The 26,201-nt window shown below is 45.2% G+C and overlaps 1 protein-coding gene across 20 annotated transcripts in view; it reads left to right on the top strand.

Moving 5' to 3' along the window:
* Positions 1–25,920, top strand: part of VEPH1 (ventricular zone expressed PH domain containing 1) — a 99,637-nt gene extending 73,717 nt beyond the window's left edge. For 3 of the 20 annotated variants that reach the window (XM_075506775.1, XM_075506779.1, XM_075506781.1), the window contains 4 exons: positions 2,330–2,464; positions 7,867–7,984; positions 19,404–19,540; positions 24,295–24,675. In XM_075506775.1, coding sequence (XP_075362890.1) covers positions 2,330–2,464; positions 7,867–7,984; positions 19,404–19,540; positions 24,295–24,531 — 627 coding nt within the window. In that variant the 3' untranslated portion in view covers positions 24,532–24,675. The other 17 variants (XR_012776373.1, XR_012776372.1, XR_012776380.1 and 14 more) reach the window with 17 other exon arrangements.
* Positions 25,921–26,201: the final 281 nt, after the last annotated feature.

The raw sequence follows: 26,201 nt of genomic DNA, 5'->3' as shown, positions 1-26,201 counted from the left end.
CCGTTTCCCGTGGCCTTCCCCTCCCCGGGCTGGCTAATTGCATTTGTCCCACTGCAGCTGCTCTTTCCAAAGCTTTGCTTTGATTCCCTACAGTCTTGCCAGTTTGCCCCAGCGGTGCTAGTGCTACCCCTGGCCCCAGGCTCCCGTGCCAAGGAGCTCCCAGCAGAATCCCCCGCGCTGCCGGGGCCGGGCTCGAAGCAATGCGGTTTAGTTTGTGTCTTTGCAAACATGCTGTAAACGCAGCACTTAATGTGCTTTTTTATGGAGGGAAAAAAAAAGGTTCCTCTTGTGTTGCAGCGAGTGTTCAAGCCTGCTGTGCATCAGGATGGTGTTTAACGTCAGATAATTTATGTTTTTCTTTTGTTCGAAATCGTAAAGCTTTTAAGTACTGGATATATAAATATTATTAAATTAAATACAGGGCACTAAATTCAGCCCTTAGTGTTATTTAAGCCTGTGAAATTGTACAAGAGATAAATTTGACATAAAATATATTTATAGTGTGTTAATAATGAGTTAAATGAAAGGCTGGTGATAAAAATGTAGTTTTCAGCAGATCTGTCATAGATTCACAGACAGGCGGCTAATATACGGTTTCTGAAGATTTCAATACCAGTTACCGTATTTTTATTCCTCTTTTTGCCAGTCGCTCCATATTCTGTTTGACATTGCATTCTGCAAAAGGAAAAGCGAGAAGGGAGCCTTTTTCTCTCAGGTGTATGAATTTAATGACCCTGCTTTCTATTTAATTTTTAAAATATTAGTGAATAATTATATCCTGTTTCGAAACCCTTGGATGGAAGTTGTGAAACGGCAAATTATAGTGTAGGGCAGTAGGAAGAGAAGCGTATGTCAGCGGAGAGCTGAGAAATTGTCTTACAGTTAAGTGATGATTAACAAAAGGAACAAAATTAGAATAAGGGGTGATGTTAGAGAGGTTACGTGATAGACAGGATGTTGAGTTTCACAGGTTCATTCATTAAAATCATCCTCTAGTGCTATATGATTTATGGTTTAATTTCCCTCATCAGGTGGGCCAGTGTCACGCCGCTGTGGTAGCACCAGCGAGCAAGGGGCTGCCTGACGCGTCCCCTTCTAACACCTTCCCTAGAGTCGCTCATAAATTTGCCAAACGCAAACTAATTGGGCTGCCATTTTCTCCTGCCAGGTGGCTGCCTGGACCTGCCTCCTTCTCCCTTCTAATTTGGACAAAATGATCCGGCTGTTTCTGACAGCTTAGCTGGAAAAAATGCATTGCCTCAGCCACAATAAAAATTCCTGGTTTGAGTCTCACTGAAGTGTGTCAGTTGGATGCCAGACAGTGCGATTAGGATTGTTGGGTTTCTGCTTAGAAAGAGAAGAAGGAATGTCCATCCAGGAAACCTACATTAAAAGGACATTGTTCGTATTGCAAAATCAAATACTTGAAATACGGAAAATCAGATTTGTTTGTGTACTCTTAGCTTGGCTCCTGCATGCAAATGCATTTTTTAATTACAAGATCATGTGGCAGATATAGTAGAGGCAGAAACGCTAAGCTCTCTCAGTGCAGTCGTGTTCTTGTTACGTTGGCTTTGTGTGCAGTTTATACAATGAAGTACTTAACACTGTTGAAATACTAGAACAATTCAAGGCAGCATAAGGTTGTATCCTTGCTGTCCTTTCAAATAGGGAGCTTTGGAGGTGAGAGCGCCCAACCCAACACAGGTTTCGTCTTGTTTTGTGAATGTTCAGGGGATGAAAATTCCTGTACTCTGCCAGCAAAATCTGTGTGGAATGTGTTCTGTGGAGTTTTTCCTCTTGCATTTCATCCCGCTGTCTGTCCAGTGCAGTCGCAGACATTGCGCTGTTACTCTTCCCCGCACAAGGAGCGAGAGCTGCAGTCAGGTCCAAATAAACATATACAAACCTGCAGCGGTGCTAAGCATCTCTTCGCATTAACTGGCAAATGACCTGTCTTTTCCAAAAAGATGCGTGTCACTGAGATCTATGCCTGGTTCACAGAGGCCAGGGCTGCTAACATTTTGATAAACTAGCATTTCAATACCAAAATGACACGCAACTCGCTATGCCTAGTGGTAGTTAATAGATAATCTTTGGTGAGCCACAGACCGTAAAGACCTGTAATGTACAATAAAAAAAGCCCCAAAGGAAATGAAATACTTGAAGATTTATCTAATTGTGTGCTTATTGATCCATCATAACTCCTTACAAAGGAATGAACTAATCGCTGGTCATTTGCATGGCTGTCCCACTGTAAGAACAAGATGCTCTTTGTTAATGGCCAAGTAAAAAGTCCTTGAAATCCTGTTTTCAACATTTTCTTCAGAGCTTGTTTGCAGAACCTTTGTCCATACACAGTAATTCTGTGCAAGTCCTTAAGGCCCTGTGGGAGAAGACACAGCTCAAGGGGACACACAGTTTTGAAACTGCCATGATCCAGTCTACATTTCCACACCAAAAGGTAAGCTTTTTTTTTTCCTCAGAAAAAAAAATAGTAGAAGAACTTTGCCCTGACTTCTAGAACAGCTGTACAAAGGCCTTTACAATAGCTACAGCAAGTCTCTGCTGCGCTCAAATCATGAAAAACAAAACCCCTTTCCCTGCCCCTTCCCCTTCTTTGCCTTAGCTCTGTCGTCTTCTGAGCTTTTGCACTTATTGCCTTGCTAAGTCCTCCTCTCCTGGATGGCCATACGATGATCCATAGCGCGTGCCTCTGACCTCCCTTTTATATGACGCACTCAGCTTATGGGGATGTTGAAAAATGTTCACCAGCCATTATATTTTCAACCTCCACAGTGTTGTTTTGTACTGTGCTTTGAAAGGTCTCCAGGCTTGTTCTCCATCCCTTCCTACATGCTTCCTGTGGATTGTTCCCAACGTGATGAAAACTAGTGATGCTACATATGGATTTTTTCCTGCTCGCAGTTTCAAATTCTAGATTCAATTTAGCTGCCACTGTGGACTGTTTGGCAGCCACTTGGAAATTCACCTAGTTAAACGCAGGCTTGGATTTTATGGAAATGATCGTTTGCACATGCACCATTAGTTACCCTCATCAGTTTAAAAGATTACTCTTTTCAAAGCTGTTTACTGTCTCCAGGATTTCAGCAAATGCTATTTCAAAGCTATTAATCAGGCTTCTTGGAAAAGGACGCTGTAGGACTGTAAAACAAATATCTGCTTATTCCTAAACATCTCCATCCAGCTCAATTGGATGAAATGAATTGTCAAACATGATTTTAAAATAGTCTCTCTCAGAATATGGTACGCATGAAGATGTCTGACTGAATAAGATTAATTTACTAAGGTTACGCCTGATTTAAAAACAGGAGTTTTGTTAGAAACACCTTCCGAACCCCCAAGATAATGTTGCGTTGAAGTGGGAACTCCTGCTGCGGCTTGTAAGAAAAGTAGGGGATCCCCACATTTGAGACCCAGCTTATGGGCCAGTTTTACTTAGACACAGTGGAGCTTGCACTAAGTATTTTAGCTGCTAATGAAATCCTAGCCTGACTCATCCGAAGGCATTAGAACAGCTTTTGTGTTCAATACTGGCTTAACTTGAGCCCGCGCCAAGATCTACTAGTCGAAAGTCGGAACCGGTGGAGTGTAAAAGAATTTGGGGTGAATAAAGAGCTTAAGGAAGAGCATGCCTTCATGGGTAGGATTAGATGGAGTACATCATGCACACAAAGTCTACAAAACATGTCCAGCACCCTAGAAATGTGATTAGTCTCCAGCACATCTGTTGCATAATCCTACTACTGCTCAGATGCTAGCATTTGGCCTGTTTTGGGAACTTTCATCACTCCATGACAGTAAGAGATCTTTGAGTTCCCAAAATAGCAGAGCTGGAAAATGAGATACTGCTCTTCACTGATTTAATGAGTTAAGCAGTGAATTGAAGTTTGGAAACTCCAGGAGCTGCAGATTGCCTAATAGCCTTCGGAGGCTGAAGACAGTCAGGCAGATGTAACGCATCTGAAATGGTAAGAGACTTCCATATTCAGTCTTGGTCTCCGCAGTATGCTGATGATTTATGTTCTCAGATTTGGTTTTGCTTATTAATACAGAATGTGACTTTGTTTCTAGTGCAATTTCCATTCAGTTTACTGAGAAAAGTCCCATTGAGTTTTCTGGGAGCAAGACCTAGGCCTGCCGTAAGGAAGGTTTCCCTTAGCTTGTACATTCCCAAAAAATCTAGCCAGAGCATTCCCAGCATAATCTAGTCCTTACTTTGCTTGACAGACTAAGCTTCTGCAGTAATCTGAAATTTTTGTTGCAGAAGTTCTTCCCGTTGCTAATAGAACTTCAAATATCATGAATGATTTGACAAAATTATTGTAGATGTCAATATTATTCCTCTGCCAGTAGTGTAGGAAGTAACATTATGGGTGTGTTGTTGTTTCAATAAGCATAGCACTTTTAATTTAAAATATTTTGAAATCTGTTGATATAAATGCAGTGTCAGCATCCTGTATTATATTTTATATTAAGTTTTATGCATCATGTGACAGCAATGTCTGAATGCTTTATCGGAACTGAGGAATTTCTGTGCTGTGAGCACAAGGGAAAGGTCTGACCCCCAGCAGCCAACAGGAACCACAGCGAGGTCCGTGCTGCAACGCTGCTCTGCAATTGCTCTGCTTTTGCCCTGTGACCCTGCGGCTAATCCAGAGTAAATGAATTTAGGCTTCTTTTCAATATGTATTCTAAAGCATTTTGCAAACCTGGGGAAAAATCTATTACATCGATGATTTATTCCAGAGGAAATTCTGAGAAATAGTTTCAGATTTACATCACTGTAAACGATTTCCGAATTTGGCCCAGGATGCGTGTGCAAGGAATTGCAGCGAATACCTGGCTTACAGAAAGCATTTTGTGTTTCACTGGGCAGCCTGTTCGTGCCACAAAAAATATTTATATAACACGGCTTAAGATGTGCCAGAAGTAAAGCATTTCCAGATGTACATCCTTACAGATTTCCGTTCGGTTGCTTCATAGTTCTTTATCAAAGTACACGCAGGCCACGTTACAAAAGTTAAGCCGGTTTTGAGCTCGTTGCTGAATTCTTTGTGTTGACTCATGCTGTGTCAGAAGAGTGAGATGGTGACTACTTTAAGAGCCCCATGCTATGCCTTAAGAGAGTCTTTTGTTGAGCAGTGTTGCGAGAGAATAATTAACATTTTTAAGCCATTGTTAGTTCTGTTCTTCCCTTTCCTTTGTCTGCTGTCTCAGTTTACGCAGCAGAAAGAAGCACCACGTTTTCACAATGGAGTCACTGAAGTTTTCAAGATGATGGAGCACAGGGATGAAATAAATCTCTCCTCTCCAATTAGGCTTTTACCCTGTGCTTCCCCTCCTGAAATGTGGCTTATTGCAGATTATTTCAAGCGTACTAGAGTACAGAGTGGAAGAGAAAGATTGCTGCATTGCTGTTTCAGTGATATTTGTTTTCTTTCAGTCTAGAGTTGGCTCATTGCAGCCACTAAAAGATTTTTCACAGGATGGCGAAGCTCCGAGGCTTTTTGTTCAGCGTGATCCACGTGCCCTTATAATGTCCTGCCCAGACCCACTGAGAGCAGTACCACCGGTATTTTGCCCATCTTGTGTCCTCCTAGATGCCACAGCGGGAGGAGGATCAGGGCACGTCGGGGCAGGGCGCATTGCTGGCCATGCTCTGCTCTGCTGTCCCCTGCTCGCAGGGACATCTGCCCCTCCATCGGGAGCCCGCAGAGGACAGGAGACCCTGGGTGGCTGGTGTGGTCTGTCCCTCCTGAGGACTCAGCCCTCCTGCCCAGGGAGGCATCTTCTCGGGATCCCACACCACACACGAAGTATCTGAAGGGAGGCAGGGAGCCTCAGACTGACCGACCCACTACCCACAGACCAGCGGGAGAAATATGGAGTGAAGCTGCACAGCGCTCCTGCTACACAGCAGAGCAGCCAGCTAATTTCCTCGAATGTACAGAATTCCTCTTTGGAGGAAAATAAGAACTTCAGCAATGTATAAAGAGCAGTTACAGAGCAAAATAATCAAGTTTTACCCACGATCCCCAGTATAAGCCAGTTTGAGCGTGCTGGGGCAGGGCAGCCCAGCAGCTGACTGCACAGAGGTACGGACGCAGCCCTGACCCTGGCGAACGGGCACACGAGGCATAAGGGATTGCGCAGCCGAGCATTACGAGGAAGCCCACCGTGGCATCCAGGGAGTGCGGGGGACCTCTCTGCTGCAGCCTGGCTGCTTATCTCCCATGCAAGGATGGAGAGAAGAGCTGGCCATGGGGCTGCTGCCCTGCAGCACCCTCCTGCAAACAAAGCCAACGTGTGTCCGGGACCTTTGTCGTGTGATCTTTGTCTTCCCATGTGTTGTGAAGCCCATTTCTCTGCATGCTCCTGCTGGAAATGGAAGAAAACCTTTGTTGTTTGGAGCTTCTCAGGTGATGGGAGTCGTGCTCCCCGTTCTGCCTTGCCATCCTTTCAGACAGCCTAAAATCCATCAGGAGATGGCCTCCGGCGTGCAGAGAGTGGGGGCATCTGAGAGCCCCCGTTAAGTTAAAACTCGACGTTTGGCTCAGCTGAGTTTGTTATCCGGGGCGATGGCCAGAGGTCTGAAGTGGTCTCCAGCATTTCGGTTCTCATGAAAACAGCCGTTTCCTGGCCATTTCCCACGCTGAAAGAGGCTGTGGAGGAGAGACGCCATGCTGCCAGGTCTCCCTGAGCCAGCCGGCCTCCTGCTCCCTCTCCTTCCCTAACGCTTGTCTTAAAAGGCCCGAATCGAGCAACTCTGTCCTTTGCACAGCCTCGTTCAGCGCGTTGAACTAATGTCCCTGGCAAGGGATGGTATTTTCCCCACTGACTGCGTAAATTCATGTTTTCTTTGGGCTGCTGCGTGCAGTGTTGCAGATCTGTGAAGACCCCATGCAAATAAATAGGAGTGTTTTCGGAGCAGTCCTGGCAATTCCCTTTCTGTTTGCAGTGAGCAACTTGATTTAACACCAACATTTGTTTTAAATGGGAGATCACAATCTGTTTTAAACTTAAATAACAGGGTTTCAAATACACTGAATCATACAGGGTTATTAATTGCCTCAAAACCAGTACCCTCTGGCTTTTCTCGTACCTGAAGCTGCAAGTATACTTTCTGTAGGTTTCTTTGATCAAGTCAGACATTCAGTTTACTTTGCAGATGCATGATCCTTACTTCCCTGGCTTGTCACTGGCAGAATAACGTCACATTTACCTGGGTGTGTTTTTGTGTGAGATAAATCAGTTGTTGCTGGGGTTTTGGAATTCTTCATATTAACATTCACATTAAACATTTGTGATAGTGCTTCTCACAGGCAGCTGGGTTCAGAGCCTCTATTCTTTCTTAAAAAAAAAGGTCCCCAGCCACTAACTCTTGCTCTGATGGGGGATCTGGTTGGACAGGAGGAATTCCCCGGCACTGTAGTGTGTTAGCAGAGACCACTACCTTGTGGATCATTGAAAAAAATCCTGAGATGAGGGCTGGAGGTAATTGAGGTGGTTCAGCTAGTGGGAAACGTGCTGAGCGCACTGCTGGCAGCAGTGTTCAAGAGGCAAAAAAACCCCCAGAACAGTCCTCTGCCTCCTACAGACTTGTTATATATATATAACTTTTATATATATATATGTAAGCTGCTACCGATGATGGAGAGAGAGGTACATCCTGCTTTGCATGTTTGCCCTGGCAGGTTGTTTGCCCACAGGAGACACGTGGAAGGAGACACTCGTTGGCGCCCACTGTGCACCCTCTGTGATTTTGGGTTACAAGCTGTTGTTACAAGCTGTTACAGTGGTTCACCTCGTGAGTGAGTTTGGTTTTTCTCATTATTGGCCTAGGACCTGGACCACGTGCAGATGCACCTGGAAGAAGTGAGGTTCTTCGATTTATTCGGCTACAGCGAGGAAGCGGGAACTTGGCAGTGCTTCATGTGCAATAACCCTGAAAAGGCAACAGGTAAGTGGTCTGCCTTTGTCACTGGTGGGCTGTGTGTGGTGGTGGAGCTGGGGTGGGTGGAGGATGGAGCGAAGCTCACAGATAACGCCGTGTCTCTGGTGACGGTGGCAGAGGTTGGGGAAAAGGGAAAGCAAACTTTCCAGCATAGCACAGGCAGTGTCTATTTTAGTTGGAATTCTCCATTAAACTCCTCTTGTCTCAGCATCTCTGGTGAGATACAGTGTCAAGCACAAACCTTATTTGGTGTATGCTTAGAGGGATACAATCCAAAATTAATATAGACTCATAAATCTGCGTGACTACTAATGCCTGGGGAGTGGGAGGGATCTGCACCTATCTTGCAGTGTCCACATAAAGGAGCTGCATCTGCTGGACCATGTCCCAGGTCCTCTGGAGACTGCACAGGTGCCACATGTCAGGGGACATTGGCCTAGATACTACACCCGATTCATGTCGTCTTCGTTCTTAGAATTATTTGCTTTAATGTGATTGAATCCATAGTACATGTCTTCTTAGGAACAAGGCAATGCTTAAGAACAGCCATAATACTTCAGCGATATTAGAAAACAGGGTGAGTGGAAAATACACTTTTTCCCAGGTAAAAGATTCTAGTGACCTTTTTTTGAAGCCTTCTGATACCCATGTGTTTTAGATCAGTGTACTGAAATTCAGAAGAATGGCCTTTTTCTTAGATGTTTTTGCCACTCTGTAAAAGCCTGCACAATTCTGGCCAAGAATTTTGAATATTTTGGCCAAGCCTTTGAATAATTGGCTGTTTTGGCTATTTATTTTAACAGCTAGCATCTCTTTATATTTCATCAACCCTGAATTTAGTAAGTCTTGCAAGAGTGGCACAGCCTCTGCTGCAGGCTGGGCTGCCCATGCTCATTTCATGGGTGTTTGACCATCTTCCTCCTTCCACAACTCTCGTGGGACTCAACACCCATAAAAGAAATCATGCTTTGAGCTGAAATTTCATCTCAGTACCGTGGTCTTGCTGTAGTTTGTCCATAACATCAGTGATAGACGTATGTCAAGCTACAAGAAAAGGAGTCTGTCTTGCTTAAAATTTCAAAGCTTCATGAAATAGCTTTGGTTTGAATTTTCAAAGACACTTAACTAGTCCAAAAAGGGGAGTGTTTGTAGCAAGCTATTAATTATGCTGGTAGGACAGCTGTATTGGAGCCAACAGACCAGATGAAGGTGGCAAAGGCAAACCTTGGGGGTGACGAGGCACCATGTCCTTATCGATGCCGTGGGGTTTGCTGATGACACGAGTCTGGAGACACCAAAGGACAGCTGACGCCTTGCTTCCCTGTTGCTCTCCTGCCAAAGCGCCGTGTCCTCCACGGAGAGGTCTAAGAAGGGCTGGAAGCAGGACATGGTGCGGGGAGGTCCGTGTGGCACAGCACCGTGGCTCTGCTGCCAGGACTGGGATCTGGGACTGGGATCCAGACCCCACCGGTACGACCAGTATAGAGCTGGTATTTTCAAATGGGTCTGAACTCAAGGCAAACAGCAATAAAAGACCGCGACAGCAGGCAGCAATTCCCAGTGAGGTCTTCAGTGCTCTTCGGTTAGTAAAAGACCTTATGAAAGCGGGGACCGTCTCTGTACCGCTGACAAGAGGCTCTTGAGTCTGTTTGCAGAGCACTTGAGCTGACATCTCGAGTAGGGTAAACTGTATACTCTGCCTGACACTAAGGGTCTTCGGGAAGCGGGAGCGCAACGCCTGCCATGGAGCGCCTGCGGTGGGGGGCCTGGCACGCCGCCTCTCGCTAATTCATCGTTGTTTCAGGCTGGTGAAAAATCACATCGCAGTGTTGTAGGTTGTAGACTTGGTGTCGCAATATCCCACAGAGACGAGGGAGAAGGTCACGTCGCTCCCAAGGGTTCACCATTTCCCCTAGCTGCTTGAGAAAAGGCTGCAATGAAACGCACGCGGTGATCCCACTTCCCTGAGTGTGTAAACACGGTTCTCTCTTTACACACTGGGGTCAAGGGAAGGGATTAATATATTCAAAGCTCTGCCCTCCAGCCTGAGCGGTGTCCATGCAGCAGTGCAGCAGTTCTGCCCTTCCCAAGAAGTGCCAAAATCCACTCTGCGTGGAGATGTGTGAGTGCGAGAGCACTTGGCCAGCTGGGCGAGGGGGGCCTGCCCTCAGCAAGCTCACCCAGCAGGTCCGGGTACAAATTAGACTTGCATTCCCATATGCTGGTACTTATACAGGCCCTTGTAAATTATACTGCCTCTTCTAGGAGTGGAAAAACAAATAATTTTTTGTTTTAGATTTACCTTTTTTCTAGCTTGTATCTGTATGATGTCAACTAAAGCCTGATGGAAAAAAATGCAAATACAGCACTAAGGTGTTAAATGAAATGCTACCTTCTCAGCAGATGCAATAACTTGAGACTTTGCTTTCTTTTTCTCGAGTACCACAAGTACTCAAGAGCATGGAGGATGCCTGGACATTTGGGAGAAGGTTTTTCCTCCTCAAGCACTGAAGGGACCGAGGGTGGTGCCTGGAGTTTGCAGGGTTATCGCTGCCCACAGGTTTCCAGCCTGTCCTCCTCCCTGCCCAGCCCAGCCCAGCCCAGCCCAGCCACCGGGCTGTCTCTGCTGCCATAGCCCAGGAGAGGAGGGAGGAGACTTTAATAAATGTCAGCATCTACGAAATCACCATTTACCCTTTGTTTTAGAGCCAAGCCTGAGAGTTCGGGGACGCCTTTGAGGATGGTCAGGAACGGGGGGAAGTAGGCACAGGATATTTTTGGACTGTAACTGTCCTTTTTATGAGCAATTACTCTCTTTGTCTCAGTTTAAAGAAAATTTTGCAAGAAAGGCACATTGTGAATATCATGATTTGCTTCTCAGCTCTAAAAGCCTTTAGAAGCCCAAGAAAATAAAGCATTGTATGGGTCATAAAAAAGCTCAGGTGTAGGAAAGGAACATGGAAGATAGTGCTCAATGGAATAAAACTCTGCAGGTGAATGACAAATTCACCTTAGTATCAGTGATGTAGAGCTGTGGCAGCTGGGAAAAGTCCTACCAGAGTGGGAGACACTCCAGGGTCTTTTGGGGTTTATAAGATCTGAGACAAGAAAGAGGATTCAGAGCTCTCCTTGAGTTGGTAAGAAATGTAAAGGCTGTAAAATAGCTTTTATTTTCATTCCACAGTGGGACAGACCCTTTGAAATCTCAAATACTTTTGAAAGACAAGAAAGTAATTTCTCCCTCTCAGCAATGCTGTTTAGCAACCAAAGTCTTCTTTAAGAAGGAATTCAGAGGCAAATTCTTTTTCTATTACCGTCTTTTGTTTTTCGTTAATGTTGGGTTTTGTTGCATTTTTTGGATGCCACATAGCAAGATGCCATTTATCCTCCAGACTTAGGAAACCATTATGCCTGAAAGCCTCGATCTTGCCTTAGGATGCCAGATCAATGATCTTTTTTTTGGATGTAGCTGGGAGGATTTTTGGAGCCGGACTACACTTGGAGACTGAGTTTGTGAGGAAAGAGGCAGTTATGCTTAAGCAATGTGGTGGATGTACTCAAAGTGGCAATTAACCCAGAGAAAGTCTGGATATTTCTCATGCATTCTTCTGACTGCAAAGCATTTCTTATACAACCGCACTTCTCCAGAAGTGCTGTTAAATCATCTTGAATTGTTTTTTCCTGCCACCCAGGAAGAGCATTCCCACAAATCCTACTCATCTGCTCAAATACACGTATGTGCCCTGACCGTGTAGCTCGTCTCAGAGCTAGGAAAACCAGGCTACGCTATTTTTTTTTTTTAAATGACGACCATTCAAGCACAGATACAAGGCATTTGAAATTTTAGTAAATGCAGTGTGTGCCTCTTGTTAGGAAAAACTGGCCTTTAAGAGCCTCGTTTCAACATAACCTCCTGTATTGACAGTTGGCTTCACAAGCTCTTGCACAAAAATTTTAGTAAAACCACTTGATAGCTGGCGAGAGAATTGCAGTACATTCCCTATTCTGGAAGCTTACAAAGAAATTGCAGTAATCCCTGTGGGCTGCAGAGAGACATTGTGCCCATGGGCAATGATTCGGGTAAAACTGAGGGGGTTTTTTATGAATTCCTTTTTAAAAAAGCAATTCACTCAGAATAGCCTACCCCATATTAACTTCTGAATACATTTATCTTCTGCTAGCAGTGGTGATTATCTAGTGAACTGAAATATCCCAGCTATAATGCTTGCTTGAAAATTATAAGAAGTGGCATTCAGTAATGTGTCCTTTTCCAGGTTTTCAACAAAACCAAATGTGATGATTAATGAGAGAGAGTGAATCCGTATTCCTTTAGGTTAATTGCATTTATCTTTGTCTGCTTGCCACCCACACATTCCATTCTTTCAAGTTAAGAGCAGTTTATTATCATTGAGATCATTCACGATTGGACTGAATTTTTGTGGATGATTTTATGTTTCATCAAACGCAAGATTTAATGCTTTGGTTTTTATGTCTTGAGTTCATCTTGGGAGGGTTTTTTACTTTTTATTCAGTACTCAAACTACTTAAAGCTTGATGCATTGCAGTTCTGCAAAGAAAGCAAGATGCAATTAATAGAAAATAATTCCAATGGACACTTACATCAACAGGTACTATTCAGGGTTAAATTGATTTTGGAGTTAGTGTCTCTATATTGAGATGGTTTAAGAAGCAATAGATATTATAGTAAATAATTCTTCATTTTGAGTTTGGGTAATATTTTTAGCTTTATCCTGTGTCCTGCAGAAAAAAAAGTAATGACAAATATATAGTAAATATAAACTTTTGAATCCTTTAACTCTTTTTTTTCAAGCTAAAGATCTCATCGCACATGTCAGCATACCACCACAGGGTGATTTCAAGCCCAGAGATGATGTGATCACCTAGTTTGACCTTCTATAAAACAATAGTCAAAGAATCTAGTCCAATAATGCTTATATCAAAGAAATGTTTTCTCTTTGATCCATATTCCTTTTGCATATTTTTCTAAAGATGTCTAAACTTGATTTTTAAAAGTCAAGTGAAGGAGAACCCATGACGTGCCTAAGTTGTTGCTCAGGTAATTTAACCACACTGTTAAAATGTGGGTTCATTTCTAGTCTATCTCTAAACATTGCATCACATTATGCCCTTCCCTGCTACGCAGAAAATCTCTATTTGTGGACTTCATCATGTCACATCTTGATCTTTGCTTGGGCAAATGAAGGAGAATACACTTCATTAGTTTCCCGTGATATGAATAATCATATGAAAATCAGTCTTAAATCATTCTTGTATCACTGTTCTGAAGTCTTTTGATTTGTCCTTATTCATGCAAGGTGAAGAAATCAAAACTAGACATAATTTTCCGATAACTAATATGTGTATAAGGAATGTGCACACCCCAAGTGGCAGCTGATTGCATTTTTTAAAAATCTTCTAACTGTATCAGAAGTGCAGATGCTTCTTTCATAGAACCCTGCTCTGCCGTGGAAAGCAGCGGGGGTCACCACCTACTGAATTTGGTTTTGGGAAGAGTTCAGACAGACGAGTCAAGCTCTGCATTTCTGAGGCAGTATGGATTTACTCATGATGCCCCTCCATGCACTTACTCCTACTTTGCACACAGCAGGCATTCAATGGCTACAGTGGTGACTGAGTAAGTCCCAATAAGGATTGGGACAGGCTCCACCAAGATATTTGGGGGCTGAAGCTCTTGCCCCGTGAGGAGGGGCTGAGGGACAAGGGCTGGTGCAGATAGAGCTCAAGGGGGACTTCATAGTAGTCTGTCCATAACTACAAGGAGGTCACCAAGAAGATAGACCCCGGCTTTTTCAGTAGTGTGTGGTGGGAGGGCAAGAGACAACAGGCATAAATTGGAACAAGAGAGGTTCAGACTAGCTACAAAGGACAGCTTTCCCACCATGAGGATGATCAAGCATTGGAACAGCTTGCCTAGAGATATTGTGGAGATTTTCAAGTCCCGGATGGATAAATTCATGAGCAACCTAGTCCGACCGCATAGGTGACCTTGCTTTGAGCAGGAGGTTGGACGAGAGACCCCTTGAGCTCCCTTCCAGCTGAATTATTCTGTGATTCTGTGAAGTTAACCGCAATGAAAATAAGCAAAAGAACTTAGAAAAATATTGGAAAAGAGCTTCATTCTTATCTTTCATGAATCTTTTTCTTCTAATCAGACCCTCAGACATACTGGCATCAGATTCATTACGATGACTTTGGAAGCTGACATCAGAATTCCCCATGGGCTTCTTTGTGGATGTACATGAGAAGTGCTCTGTTAGCATTGCTTCCAGCCACCGGGTGCTTAAAGAGAGATCAGCGTTTCTTTAGTAAATCCTGGTTTTGAAAGATTTTGGCCATAAAAACCCCCTTTAGGCCAAAATTGCACATTCATTTTCTTTCTCATGTTGCATTCTTGACCACCAATCATCTCTGTATCTTCTGGTCCCCAAACTTTGTGTGCTTTACACCTTCTTAGTTTGGGTTAAAGCATGTTCCTACTGCACTGGAATTGGTATCGAAGCCATTCCCATGCGACCAGGAGCCACGCAGATGCACAAGACCCAACCACTGAGCAATTGTCTTTTCATATCAAGTCCTACTTTTGCTGTGTCTAGATGTTTATACAGCTGTCATCGTGCTCTGGAAGTCACTGTGCACATTATGAATTCTTTATTGTTATCACGTAGGAGGAAAACTTCTTTTCCTGTGCTATCTTTGTCATTTTTTATTAAAGTGAAGTTCTCTCCTCTTTCTTTTATGCACACTCCAGGACAGGCTGCTACTTGGTGCTGCTGGTTTGAGTTTCTCAGGTTCACAGCTTTTTGCTCTCTGTCTCTCACTGGGTAGACTTTGTCATAGCGGTTCTGACACTTCATCTTGGGAGACGATATGGAGCCGTGCCCTGTTATTATCACCCACATGCAACTGAGATGGTAATTTCCTGACAGCAAACTGCATATTCTCATGGTGAGAAAACATCCTCCGGCAAGAGAGTGCACATGTGAATGGCAAATTACGGGAATAACAGGGATATTACCCTGTACATCATTAAGTTAGAAATTTTATGGGGCATTTGCACTCGAACCAAATATCAGCTTAGATGCTGTTCAATTATAAAAATTTAAAACTTTTAATCTGTTCTCACAAATCTGACAAATTATAATGCTGATTTTATAAATGGGAAACAAAGTCACCAGAAGATGAAGTGGCTGGTACGAGAGCATGAGGACTTGTACTCAGACCTGCTAGACAGCTGCCGGCCCTGTGGGACCGTCCTTTTGCTCAGCTCCCAAAGAGGAATGACCCTTAAGGATGACCATTATGGGTATCCCAGCAAATCTCAGCTGCAGAAATGCCTCATAATACCTGATACAGCCTTAGAAAGCTGTTTAGAAAGACAGACAGCCCTTCTGTTCCCAGTACGTTTCCCCCGTGAAGCTGCTGTTGGCAGACAGCGTCCCCTCTAAGAGGACACCAGCGCAGCCACAGGCAGAAATGACCGCACGGTCCTGCTCGGGTGAAAAAGCCAAGACTCATCTCAGATTTGTTTCTGCAAAAAAACTGGGTCCATCAGATTTATCTGAAAAATACCTAGCTTTTCTCCTTGCTCAAAATGGATTATTATTTTCTCCAGTACTTTTTTGTTCAGTGGTACTTGATGATATCTTGTGTGTGTCTTGTTACCTGTGTGAGCTGGATTTCGGCTGCTTTCTGCTCTGTTTGAACAGGGTTAGTTGTTGTTAGGGAGCTTTGCCACAGGATATTGTTTCTCTTGTCTAGAAAATGGGGCGTGTGCCTATGCAGGATTTTTTTGCCATAGATTCATTGCCAGTTAATTCTACATCTTTTATATAAGCGTAAATTCAGCGTAGACCGCGTGGCATGAGGCTTGTTCACAAAGGCATCTGCCATGGACCGGTGCTTCAGAAACGCACGTCAGGGATGCAGAGGGATGTATGGAGTTTGGATGTTTTGGTCTGCCCTGTTTTGGTTTTCCCTGCCACAGAGCAGGGAGATTCCCCGTGGCCCTTTCCACCCCCCGCACAGCCTGTTCAGCAGGGGGTTTAAAAGCCCCACCCCAGATGTAGCATCCAGCCCCAGACCCATCATTTGGAGCGTTGCTCCTGGGCACATCCCCGGCAGCAGACCAGGGCGCGGAGGCAGGACAGAGGCTGCTGGCGGCCGCCCTCAGCAAAGAGCTATGGCATCTTTGCAATAATGTCATAACATCCTCACGGCCAAGGAAGACTTTAAATCCCCTCAGCTTTGCATTTTCTTGGTCCCATTTTCACATAAACTGAATATTGGCTTGAAAACGGCCCCTACCATGACCACGCTTCTCTGAAAGGCTGGGGAGAAAAGATTGTCAGTTGAGGAAATTTCTAAAATGAGTGAAAACGTGTATCTGTAGTAGTTCTGAGAACAATATTTAACACAATTACCAAGTTTTTATTAAGGGGCACACTGTAAAATGTGGCTCTGTCCCGCTAAAGAGCGTGCTGTGAAATTGGTGGAGCCCCAAACCAGCTTCCCTGTAAATTTGGGCTATTTTGCAGTGATAAAAATTATGCGGGGAGAAAGCAAGCCTCTATTTTACTTTGTCCTGTGCCAGATCGCGTGATGTAACGCATCAGTGCTGGCATGAAAATATACAGAAAAGAGCTGCTGCGTCGAGCTAGGGATGCAGCGGGCTGCGAGGAGCAGAGCACGACCTGTTTTTATCGTGGAAATCACAGCTGCAGTTTCCCATCAAAGCAGAAACTTGGCCACCCCCTTTTTCATTCAGTCCACCTCCTTCCAAAAACTCCCTATCTACAGAGACAGAAATATTTATAGACTTTCTTGCGGAAATTGAAATAGTACACACTGAAGACCCCCAAAGCCTGCCTCTCTGCCAATATAAACAACGCTGGGGAAAAAATACATTCTTTATCTAAATCTCATTCACTGTATTTGTGGTGTTTGTTTTTCCTCTGCCAGACAGGGAGTAGTGAAGGGAGGTATGTGTCCAAAAAGCTATATAGCCTTTGCAACCCCAGGTGCTACCTTTGGCGGCTGCGCTTGGCCACCCTGCTCACCTCGCGTGCTCAGCATCACTCCGACCTACTGCGCTTTGGGCTCTGAAAGGCTCACGCACAGACGATAGCAAACGCTTTCAAGCGAAAGCATTACTGGATAAACTTTCACGCTAAGGTATGCAAGTACGGCCAGCCAGAGGATAACTGACCATCTGACAGACGCTGGGAAGGGCTCCAAATCAAACATCACGTCAAAAAACATCCATTCTCTGACTGCTTACGCCTTGGACTGCTCTTCAGTCTATCTGATCCATCATGTCCTGTCTATCAGTGTAAAAATGGAAAAGGAAGGAAAAAGAAACCCAGCCGTGGTGTTAGAGCATTTTTAAATTGTTTGCTCTGTATGTGAAGGGCAGTGGCTCGAGGTTGCTCTGCGGCCGTGGTTTAAAGCCCGTGGTGATCCCCTTGGTTGCTGGGCTTTTCTTGTGCTGGAAAATTCCTTTTTGCGTGCAAGGTTTGGGAACGCTCTTCCAGCTCCCGAAACCTCGCGCGCTTCCAGCCGAGGTAAGTGCCATTGGTCACAGGTGAGCACCGTGGTCACGGGGCTGGCGGTAGAGGTGGCCCCGCCTTATAAACACGCTGTAAATGAAAGTGCGAGGCTTCCCAATATTCACGCAGAGCTTTGAATTCTGAAAGTAATTTTAAATATAGCAATAATTTTGCAATAAGAGAAAAAAAGGGTTTCTTTCCCTTTCCTAGAGACTTTATTTGGTTTTTATTTTTAACGGAATTGATTGAAGGAAAATCTATAGTGACAAATGTAAGTTATTTTTCTAAGGCAAATTGAAACCACTTTTCAGACCGCTATAGAAGATGAATGGACTGGAAAGTGGCTGAGCTGAAGGTAAGGTAGCCGAGCGTGCCTGTATTTCCGCTTCCGTGCCTATTACAGTCGTTACCGTTATTGAACTCTATACTGTACACTATGTATTTTTAATTACATTTTAGATTATTCTTGGGCAACGCACTATAGCGCAGGTCATCGGGGGGGACAGAAGCTTTTGTGTCTCTCCTTCTCCTCCTTCCTCATCTTTGGCTTGGACAGAGTTGCCCATCTTGTATTTAAAGTAGGCTCAGCGAGGATGGCATGTAGGCACACACGTGGCAGAAATGCCGTTTTAGCTCTCCCCACCCAGGGTACAGGCGAGGCAGTGTTATTGGCCAATGACACGCTAATAGTTTGTGAGTTAATTTTGCCTCAAGGTGGTAAAAACATCGATGTCCTCAATGGGTAACATCATGAAAAGACCCTGACTGTTCCTGAGGGAGCAGGACAGGCACTGGGTCTCTGGGGGCCGAGCTGTGGGTTGCTCTGGCCTTTGGCAGTCCAGATGTCAAAACAGTGCTATTTTAGAAATGCAAAAGGAATAGAAAGCATCACATTCCCAACCGGTCAGTGCTGTGAGATTTACAGGATGTCAGTGGCTCTGGGTTTGTTGTAAGGATTTTTTATTTTTTTTTTTTTTACAAAATAGATTGCTAATGTTAAATGACTTTTGAGACATTCCTGAAGAGAGAACTAGAAAAGATACTAAAGATGTAACAGGGAGTGACCTCTACAAAATGCAAGGCTAGGTTATTGCTCGAGCACTTGATAAGGGAGGGTTGATAATAAATACATCCCTTTCCCAAGGGAAGATGGAATTGTGTCTTGGGAGGGTGGGGAAAGGAAGGGAAGGGTCATGCCTGGGAGACAGAGCCCCGGGACTCTCCAACCTCTTTCTCAGCAAAAAGTCACATTTCTGGGCTGGAATTACCTATGAGAGGTTGGTGCTCGTTCCAGTGGGATGGTGCTGAGTCTCTCAGCCCCATGTGGACATCCCGCTTCTGGCTCTTCATTCCTTCTCCGTAGGGCTGCTGCTGCAACGCAGCAAGCTGTTGCAGTTAATGGAGAGTGATATCCTTAAAATATTCCTGTCCAAAATACTGCACAGCAGGAATATAACTGTACTGAACTCTGTAGCGTGGATTAAAGCCTCAGAGACAACAAAAATGCCTATTTTCAACTCCATGAAATTATAAATTATTATTGCAGGGCTGAGGAACAATTGGGAGGTATAATGGTGGGGATAAGTACGTGATGGCTAAGGGAACAGAAAAAGCGATGGACAGAGGAGTCCGAGCTGTCAGCTCCATCTGCAAGGCCTCCCAAGCAAAACATGACTAAGGGCTGAAAAGTCTTTCTGAAGTGACAGCTGAATGCTTGAGGTCGGGAGGAATGTGGTCTTGGAGCTGACACAGCTAAACTGCAAAAAAAACTCTTCTGCAGCAAAAGCCTGGCTTTGGAGGACAGAAATAACCCCCTCCTTGTGTGTTCACCTCCCCAGTTGTAAATCAGGATGGCCAACCTCTGATTGAAGGCAAGCTTAAAGAGAAGCAAGTCCGGTGGAAGTTTATCAAAAGGTGGAAAACTCGCTACTTCACTCTGGCTGGCAACCAGCTGCTTTTTCGGAAAGGCAAATCCGTAAGTCAGAAGACCGTCAGTTTGATTTCTCTCTCGCCCTCCTCCCCAACTCCATTTCCCAGAGGTTTTTACCACTCAGCTTTGCCCGTGGTCTCTGTACGCCGCGTGGCTAACTTCAGCCAAGGGGTTGCTCCCTGGCTTTAGTTATATTTTTCTCTCTGGATCAAGAACGTGAGATTTTTGAGAGTATTAGATTGGCGCTGCTCTTGTTCAGGCAACAAATGCCCAGGGCTCAGCACTGCGACTCCCATGTCTCAGTAATTTATACCCTACTAGCTGGTGACCTGTGCCTGAGCATCGTCCCCTCTGCCTCGAGGCATCCCAGGGTCACCTCGGATATTGCAAAAGCTTCTGTTCCTGAAGGAATTACAGTGGGTTAAAAAATAGCTTCCAGTCTTGACCAATGATTCTTTATTTCCTTGAATAAACACAAATTCAATAAATTCTGCTCAGGTAAATATATTTTTTCCACTTGCAAAGGGTATGGCATGGGACAGCAAGGCAGGTAGCAGCCACAGCCAGCATGCTGCAAGTGAGCTGTCATTTCTGGATCCCCGGTTTTCATGGGACCAGCAGTGTTTGGGGGGGAGACGGTTATGTTCAGCACATCTGGAAAGTCAGGCCCTTCTGAACACCCCAGGGCAGCCTCCAAAATCAAGCAGCTGTTCACCCTTTTTGAAAGTCTTCCCTGCTTTTGTACATTAATAACTGTTCTTGAGATGATGGCATTATAATGGTGTTATTTGTGCAGGAAGTACAAGTGTGTTTAAAGCAAGGTGATGCTAAAATGCTTTTCTCCCCAAGGAACGGAGGTTTTTTTGCTTTCACTTCTACCCTCATCTAAATTCAGAGAAATTCTGCTGAAATTTCTGTGAAATGGTTTGAAATTTATACCGATGGGGCTCAGAGACAAGTGTGTCCCAGGGCATGGAGGAACAGGTAATTGAATCCAGTCCTCCTTAGTTATTACTTCTCAGTTATTAGAATCTACTTTTCTTCAGCTTTTCACAATGAGAATTATCAAACATTGTGCCAAATAATCTATTTATTTTTGTTACAAGAGCTCTCTCTTAGATAACCCAAAAGTAGCAGCATCTTCTAACTATAGCCAAACCTTAATATTTCTGTTATCTTTATTATTTCTATAATAATCTTTATTATTATAGAAACCTAGTAAAGCTCTTTAAGCTGCTTAAATGGCTTCCTGAGCCCTTTGCTATGAGAAATACCACAGGGTGTCCGGCCGAGGAGGAACACGTGCTTTTCGTGGGACAACACCATCCTCCTGAACACAAGCAGGTCATGAAACGGCCTTTTCCTTACTTTCTAGAGACTTTTTCTGGTGTTTTGGTTGAGATTCTGAAGACAGCTTAATCCATACGTGTACCATAGCTGCAGCTCGGTACTGGCTGATGTTCCCTTTTGAAAGAGTGCCAGAATAATTGTTGGTTTTTAGCAAGTCGATTGGCTTATAGAAATGTATTTAGCAGAATGGCTTTAATTAGCTATCCAAACAAGCCAGGCATAAGGCACATCAGAATACCTTGATTACTCCTGGGATGCAATTAGCACGCAGAAATCGCCTCCTTGGATTTGCATTCTCAGTGCTCGCCGTGTTCACGCGGGGAACGTGCAACGCGTGGCAGGCGGGTGAAGCTGGCAGATTAGATTGTTGAACAGCAGATTTTGCTCAACAGTGTAATTCATATAGATTAACTTTCCTTTTCTAACTGGCAAACCTGAGGCTTCTTTGCTCTTTTTTAAAGTTGAACACAAATACCTGGACTGGTTTGTCAGTATAGCAGGCTGGCGTCCAGCCCCCCGGGGACAGCAGCGGGGTTATTGCGCCTGGGTAATCAGTCTTTCAAGCTGGTGCGTTATATCCTGTTATTTCTACGTTTTTGGCCAAAATTTGAGAGTCAAGTCCTGCCATTAACTATTGCTTGGGTTGTAGCCTGAAGCAACCCTGAGCCCACCAGTTTAGGCTGCGCACGTGCCCTGGGCTGACTATTGCAGACACCAAACAGAAAATTTTAAGCCCTTTAAGCAGGGCTGGAGGTGTGAAGCCTCACATAAATGGTTTGGACAATAAAAGTGTGACTTTTAGATCTGCTGTGATCTACTCACAGGAGGTCTGCTCCTGCTCACCTCCGGCACCCGGCGGTAGGACCAGCCCCACACCTCGCTGGCCAGGTACCGGTGCCGAAAGCATTGCAAGATGCAGGGCTACAGCCTGTGGCCGGCTAAAGCGGTGGTAGAGGCTCCTGCCCAGCTGCATCTGGTGCTTGTTTCAGTCTTCGAGGCCGGACGGTGCTTGCCTGGCTGAGCGTGACAGCTCTGCCCCGTCATCTCTGGCATTGTGGAGCAGGGCTGGGTGCTGCGTGGGCGTTTGGACTTTACATGCTGCTCACTTAAAAATACAAAGCTAACACAGAGGAGGTATTGTGAGATGGCCAGCTGGCTGTGCCTGCTTATTCCTGGAGCCCCACCACGAACCTTCCCTTTGTCACAGTAACCATGTGGACAATATTCGCTCTGTGTAAGCAACTGTATGGGCAGTGGGTAAAGGGGAGGCAGGAGAAAGCCAAAATATAAGAGGTCTGAAAGCAAGCCACATCCTAAACTCCTGGAAAATTGTGGTAAACTCCTTCACAGAAATGTGCCTAGGGTACAATCAACTTTCTTTAGCAACTTGAGGTCAAACACTGTGGTAATGAAGGGAATATATCATTTTTGCTAGATAGGCTTCTAAGTCTAAGGGTCTGGCTCATGGGGTGCAAAGTTTTGGTTCTCGATTCTGTTGTTGCTTTGCATTTTCTGTGATAAAATTTTCATAATGTTTATCCCAAGTGCAGAGCCAGCTTAATGCTATTGATAAAGCCTTAATCAGTGTTTGTGGAAGCAGGGGAGCGTGGGCCACTGCTGTGGTCCTGTGGTCGTGCACAGGGAATCAGTGATGGCTCTGGAAACATTTGTTCCCACGTGAAGTTGGAGATGAACTTCATTGCTCATGGAAAGTCATTTGGTCAGAACTGAACATTTCAGGGGGAAATTATCCATTTAAAGAAAACTCCTCAGGTCTGGAATGGGGTCCCTGATAAAAAATGAACGAGTCAAATACATGTCCCATCCCAGAACGAGCAACAGCAACACCGGGGATGGAGATGTGCTGGGAGGACGATGGCTCTGTGCTGTCGCTGCCATTCGCAGCCCAGGGACCTCCCGTGTCCCGGAGGGGTCTGTCTGCTCACCCAGCCGCTGGGCCTGCCGAGGGGCTCGTGCCAGCCTCTCTTGCCGGAGAGCTGCTCCGGTCAAGGGATAGACTTCAATGCTGGTCTGAGTCACAAAGGAGGGGATTGCCCAAGGATTATGGCACTTCAGGAATGTAGGAGACCTTGACTGTAAATAATACTTATGTACGCAACACAGAGGAGCTCTAAAAGTTGGGAAACTCATCCTGGGTATTCGTTATGGATGTGGAAAAATGGCAGATCAGTGGTAAGGGTAGCGGACTATCAAATCCCAGAGAGGAATCACAGCCATTGGGCTTGGGACTTCTTTCGGATCGTCTTTTTAGATGAGCTTTTCCTTAGAGCAGTAAAATGTTCCTGGTTCCTTCCCAGAAAGACTGAGACATTATTGCAGGAGAAGTCTCCCTGCCCAGTTCTGGTCCTGCATTTCAGGCCTGGCCTGCTGGGAGAGCAGATGAAGCCAGGGCCGGCAGAGCAGCTCTGGAGATGGCAGCTCCCACACCACAGCCTCTCCCGAGTCGTGCTCAGCTCCTGCAAGATAATTAACCACTAATTCTCAATCAGATCGGTCCAGAGCTCTCCTGTATGATAGGAGCAGAAAGCTTTTGGAAAACCTGTCTTACTCCTCTTGGTAAAAAGTGTAAGAAGCTCAACAGGAGAAACAAAATTTTCTTGAGGAATCAGGGCCTTGGGCTTAAACTTCTCACTTGGAGACCCAATTTGCACATTTTTTATGAGCTCACAAATCTCTTCTCCTGCAGGAAACTTCCATGACTTTGTACAACTCTCTCTTACACTCCCTGCATCGTATTTTGTACAATGACACTAAGATTTCCTAGACATGCCTACTTTATACATTTTCAAACAAAATTGCAGCTGAGCTATCCCGTATTCTCCATTCCCCACCGAGAAATGCCATGATTTCCTCACGTTCCTGGGTCAGACTCAAGGTACCTGTTCTGTTTTCAAAACCAACAAAAGGAGTTGCTGCTTCCGTTTTCAGGTGGAGACTCTGAGGAAGGGAACAACTTCTCACTGCTTAAGAGAAGAGACCTTTCTTGAGTCCCTGAGGACTGGCTGATTTTTATACCCAGGAAGCATTTGCCATCGGCACGAGTTGTGCGTGGCTCCGTTAACAAAGATCACCCTTATTAAAAGCCAGAGAAGGGAAAACCCAAGCCCATATTAATAGCTGAAGCTGGAACTACAAAGTGCAGATGCTGAGGGGGGTGAGAGCTCATGGGCGTTGCTGTGGACCCTGGGCCACTGGGTGCGGTAGACCATGAGACCCCATGAAACCCGATGGTGTTGAGTAGGTGAGCGTGGCACTGCGTGGGAGGGGGGTTTCTAACTCCCCTAAGGCTCTTTTGGGAAGTCCCCATCAGTGCATTTGCCTGCATGAGCAACGTTTACAAGCCCAGCTCTAGAGACATCAACTGTTTATTAAGATGGTGGAAGCTCAGCTGGATGAACTTGGTTCTGTTTGTCTTCCCTGTGTTTCAGAAAGACGACCCGGACGACTGCCCCATTGAGCTCAGCAAGGTGCAGAGCGTTAAAGTGGTGGCAAAAAAGCGCAGGGACCGCAGCCTGCCCCGGGCCTTTGAGATCTTCACCGACAGCAAGACCTATGTTTTCAAGGCCAAAGACAAGAAGAACGCCGAGGAGTGGCTTCAGTGCATCAACGTTGCCGTCGCGCAGGCTAGAGAACGGGAGAGCCGAGAGGCCACCACCTACCTGTAGAGCTGCTGGCCCCTCCGTGGCCGTGCCAGCAGACCAAACGTGTCTGGGACCGCTCTGGCGCAGAGCATCCCACTGCCATACCGTGGACCTCTTTTACCTCCAGAATAGGGCCATGGAAAACCGTGGGGGAGACCGTCTGTTGGCATGGACCAGGGAGAGCTTTGTGCAGCACGAGAGGTCTAACGCCTCGATGACGCTACCAGGTGATGAAGAGCCACCATGTGGGAGCGCTCCCCGGCACTGGGACATTTGCTGGTGTAGAAGCAGCTTCCACGTCCACGTGTGAAATGCAGGTTTTTCTTCAGGCTAACGGCCTGCAAGCCAGGAGACGTGGTTAAAAACAAACCCGGACCCCAGCCCCTCAACCTTTGCTTCTGAGATGCACAAGGTCTCGGTGGCTTTAGACACTGCCAAGAGCATTCAAGTGCGCAAGGGCTTTCTGCTTTCCTCAATCGCGTTCTGTCTGTAAAAAGATGATTTTCCTTCTTATTTAATCTCAGTGTACTTTATCCTTTTCCTGTTTATATGTGTCTGTGGAAAAAACCAAATTTGCTGCTGCTTTCAGGTTTGAAATGGAGCAGTTTTAAAGATTTAATACCGCTGAAAAATAATTTTAAATATTTAACTGTTTTGATTTTCCCCTCTTTTTCCTGCTCTTTCTCCCCTTTGAATGTAATTTTAAAAATTTATTTTCCTTTCTTTTTTTAATTGTCTTCTCTGTTTTGTAACTTTTCAAAATTTCTCCAAAACTGGAAAATTCCTAGTTTATTTGATTTTCTTTGTCACTCTCAAATGATTCCAAAGTAGAGGAAGCACAGTAGGAAAAACTGAAAGCAAAAAAGGAAAGGGGGGGGGGGGGGGGGGGAAGGATTAACGAGAAGTCTGCGGGTGAAGAAATTAACTTGGAGATCATGCAAGACTGAGGAAAAATAAAATTTGAAATTTTCCAACGTAGAAAAATGTATCTTTTGCAAAAAGTTGTTGCCAAAAAGGGAGAGTTAAGGGGGGGAAAAAATCAGGAAAAAAATTAACTGTAATGCTTTTTACTGTAATACGTATCTTCCATTCAGTAGCGGAGGGAGCCCACAGCATTAGTGGAAGTCCCTTGCAGAGCACGGCATATTAAAAAGTCAGCAACATAATCTGCTTTCTGAAATATTCTCGTGCCGACTTTCTTGGCCGTCGCCTTTGGCTTTGGCTCTGCGGACAGGAGGGCAGCAGGGGCTGGTGCGGCTGGCAGCGCTGCTCGGGCGGCTCTGAGGGCGGGGGCCTGCTCGAAGAGCTTCGTGAATTGGCAAGAAAACCGAAGAGCGATTAGAAACACGGGCAACGTTTTGTGTCATCGAAAGCGCTTGGGGAACAGGGAGCAAGAGGAATGACCTGGGAAATAAATTCAGATTAAAGTCTATCGAGTAAAGCTAGTGCTGGCGCTGCTGAGTCAAGCCTGTTCTCAGCTGTCACCACGAGGTCTAAGTCTCAGACACAGCTCTCCGGTGCAGTGAGGGTGAATGACTGCGTACCTCTGCGTTTACTGATTTTTCCACCATTCTAAATGCTCCCAACTCTCTTGATTTCACTGGGGCTGCTGCTGGCCAGTGACTCTGAAAATGGGGCCTGGAACAGCTCAGAAATATTATTCCGCCCGCATTGAACTTCTCTCGCTTTGGGAA

This window comes from Mycteria americana, chromosome 7 (assembly GCF_035582795.1).
Source record: "Mycteria americana isolate JAX WOST 10 ecotype Jacksonville Zoo and Gardens chromosome 7, USCA_MyAme_1.0, whole genome shotgun sequence".
Lineage (NCBI taxonomy): Eukaryota > Metazoa > Chordata > Aves > Ciconiiformes > Ciconiidae > Mycteria > Mycteria americana.
This window is presented reverse-complemented; position numbering and strand designations above follow the sequence as displayed.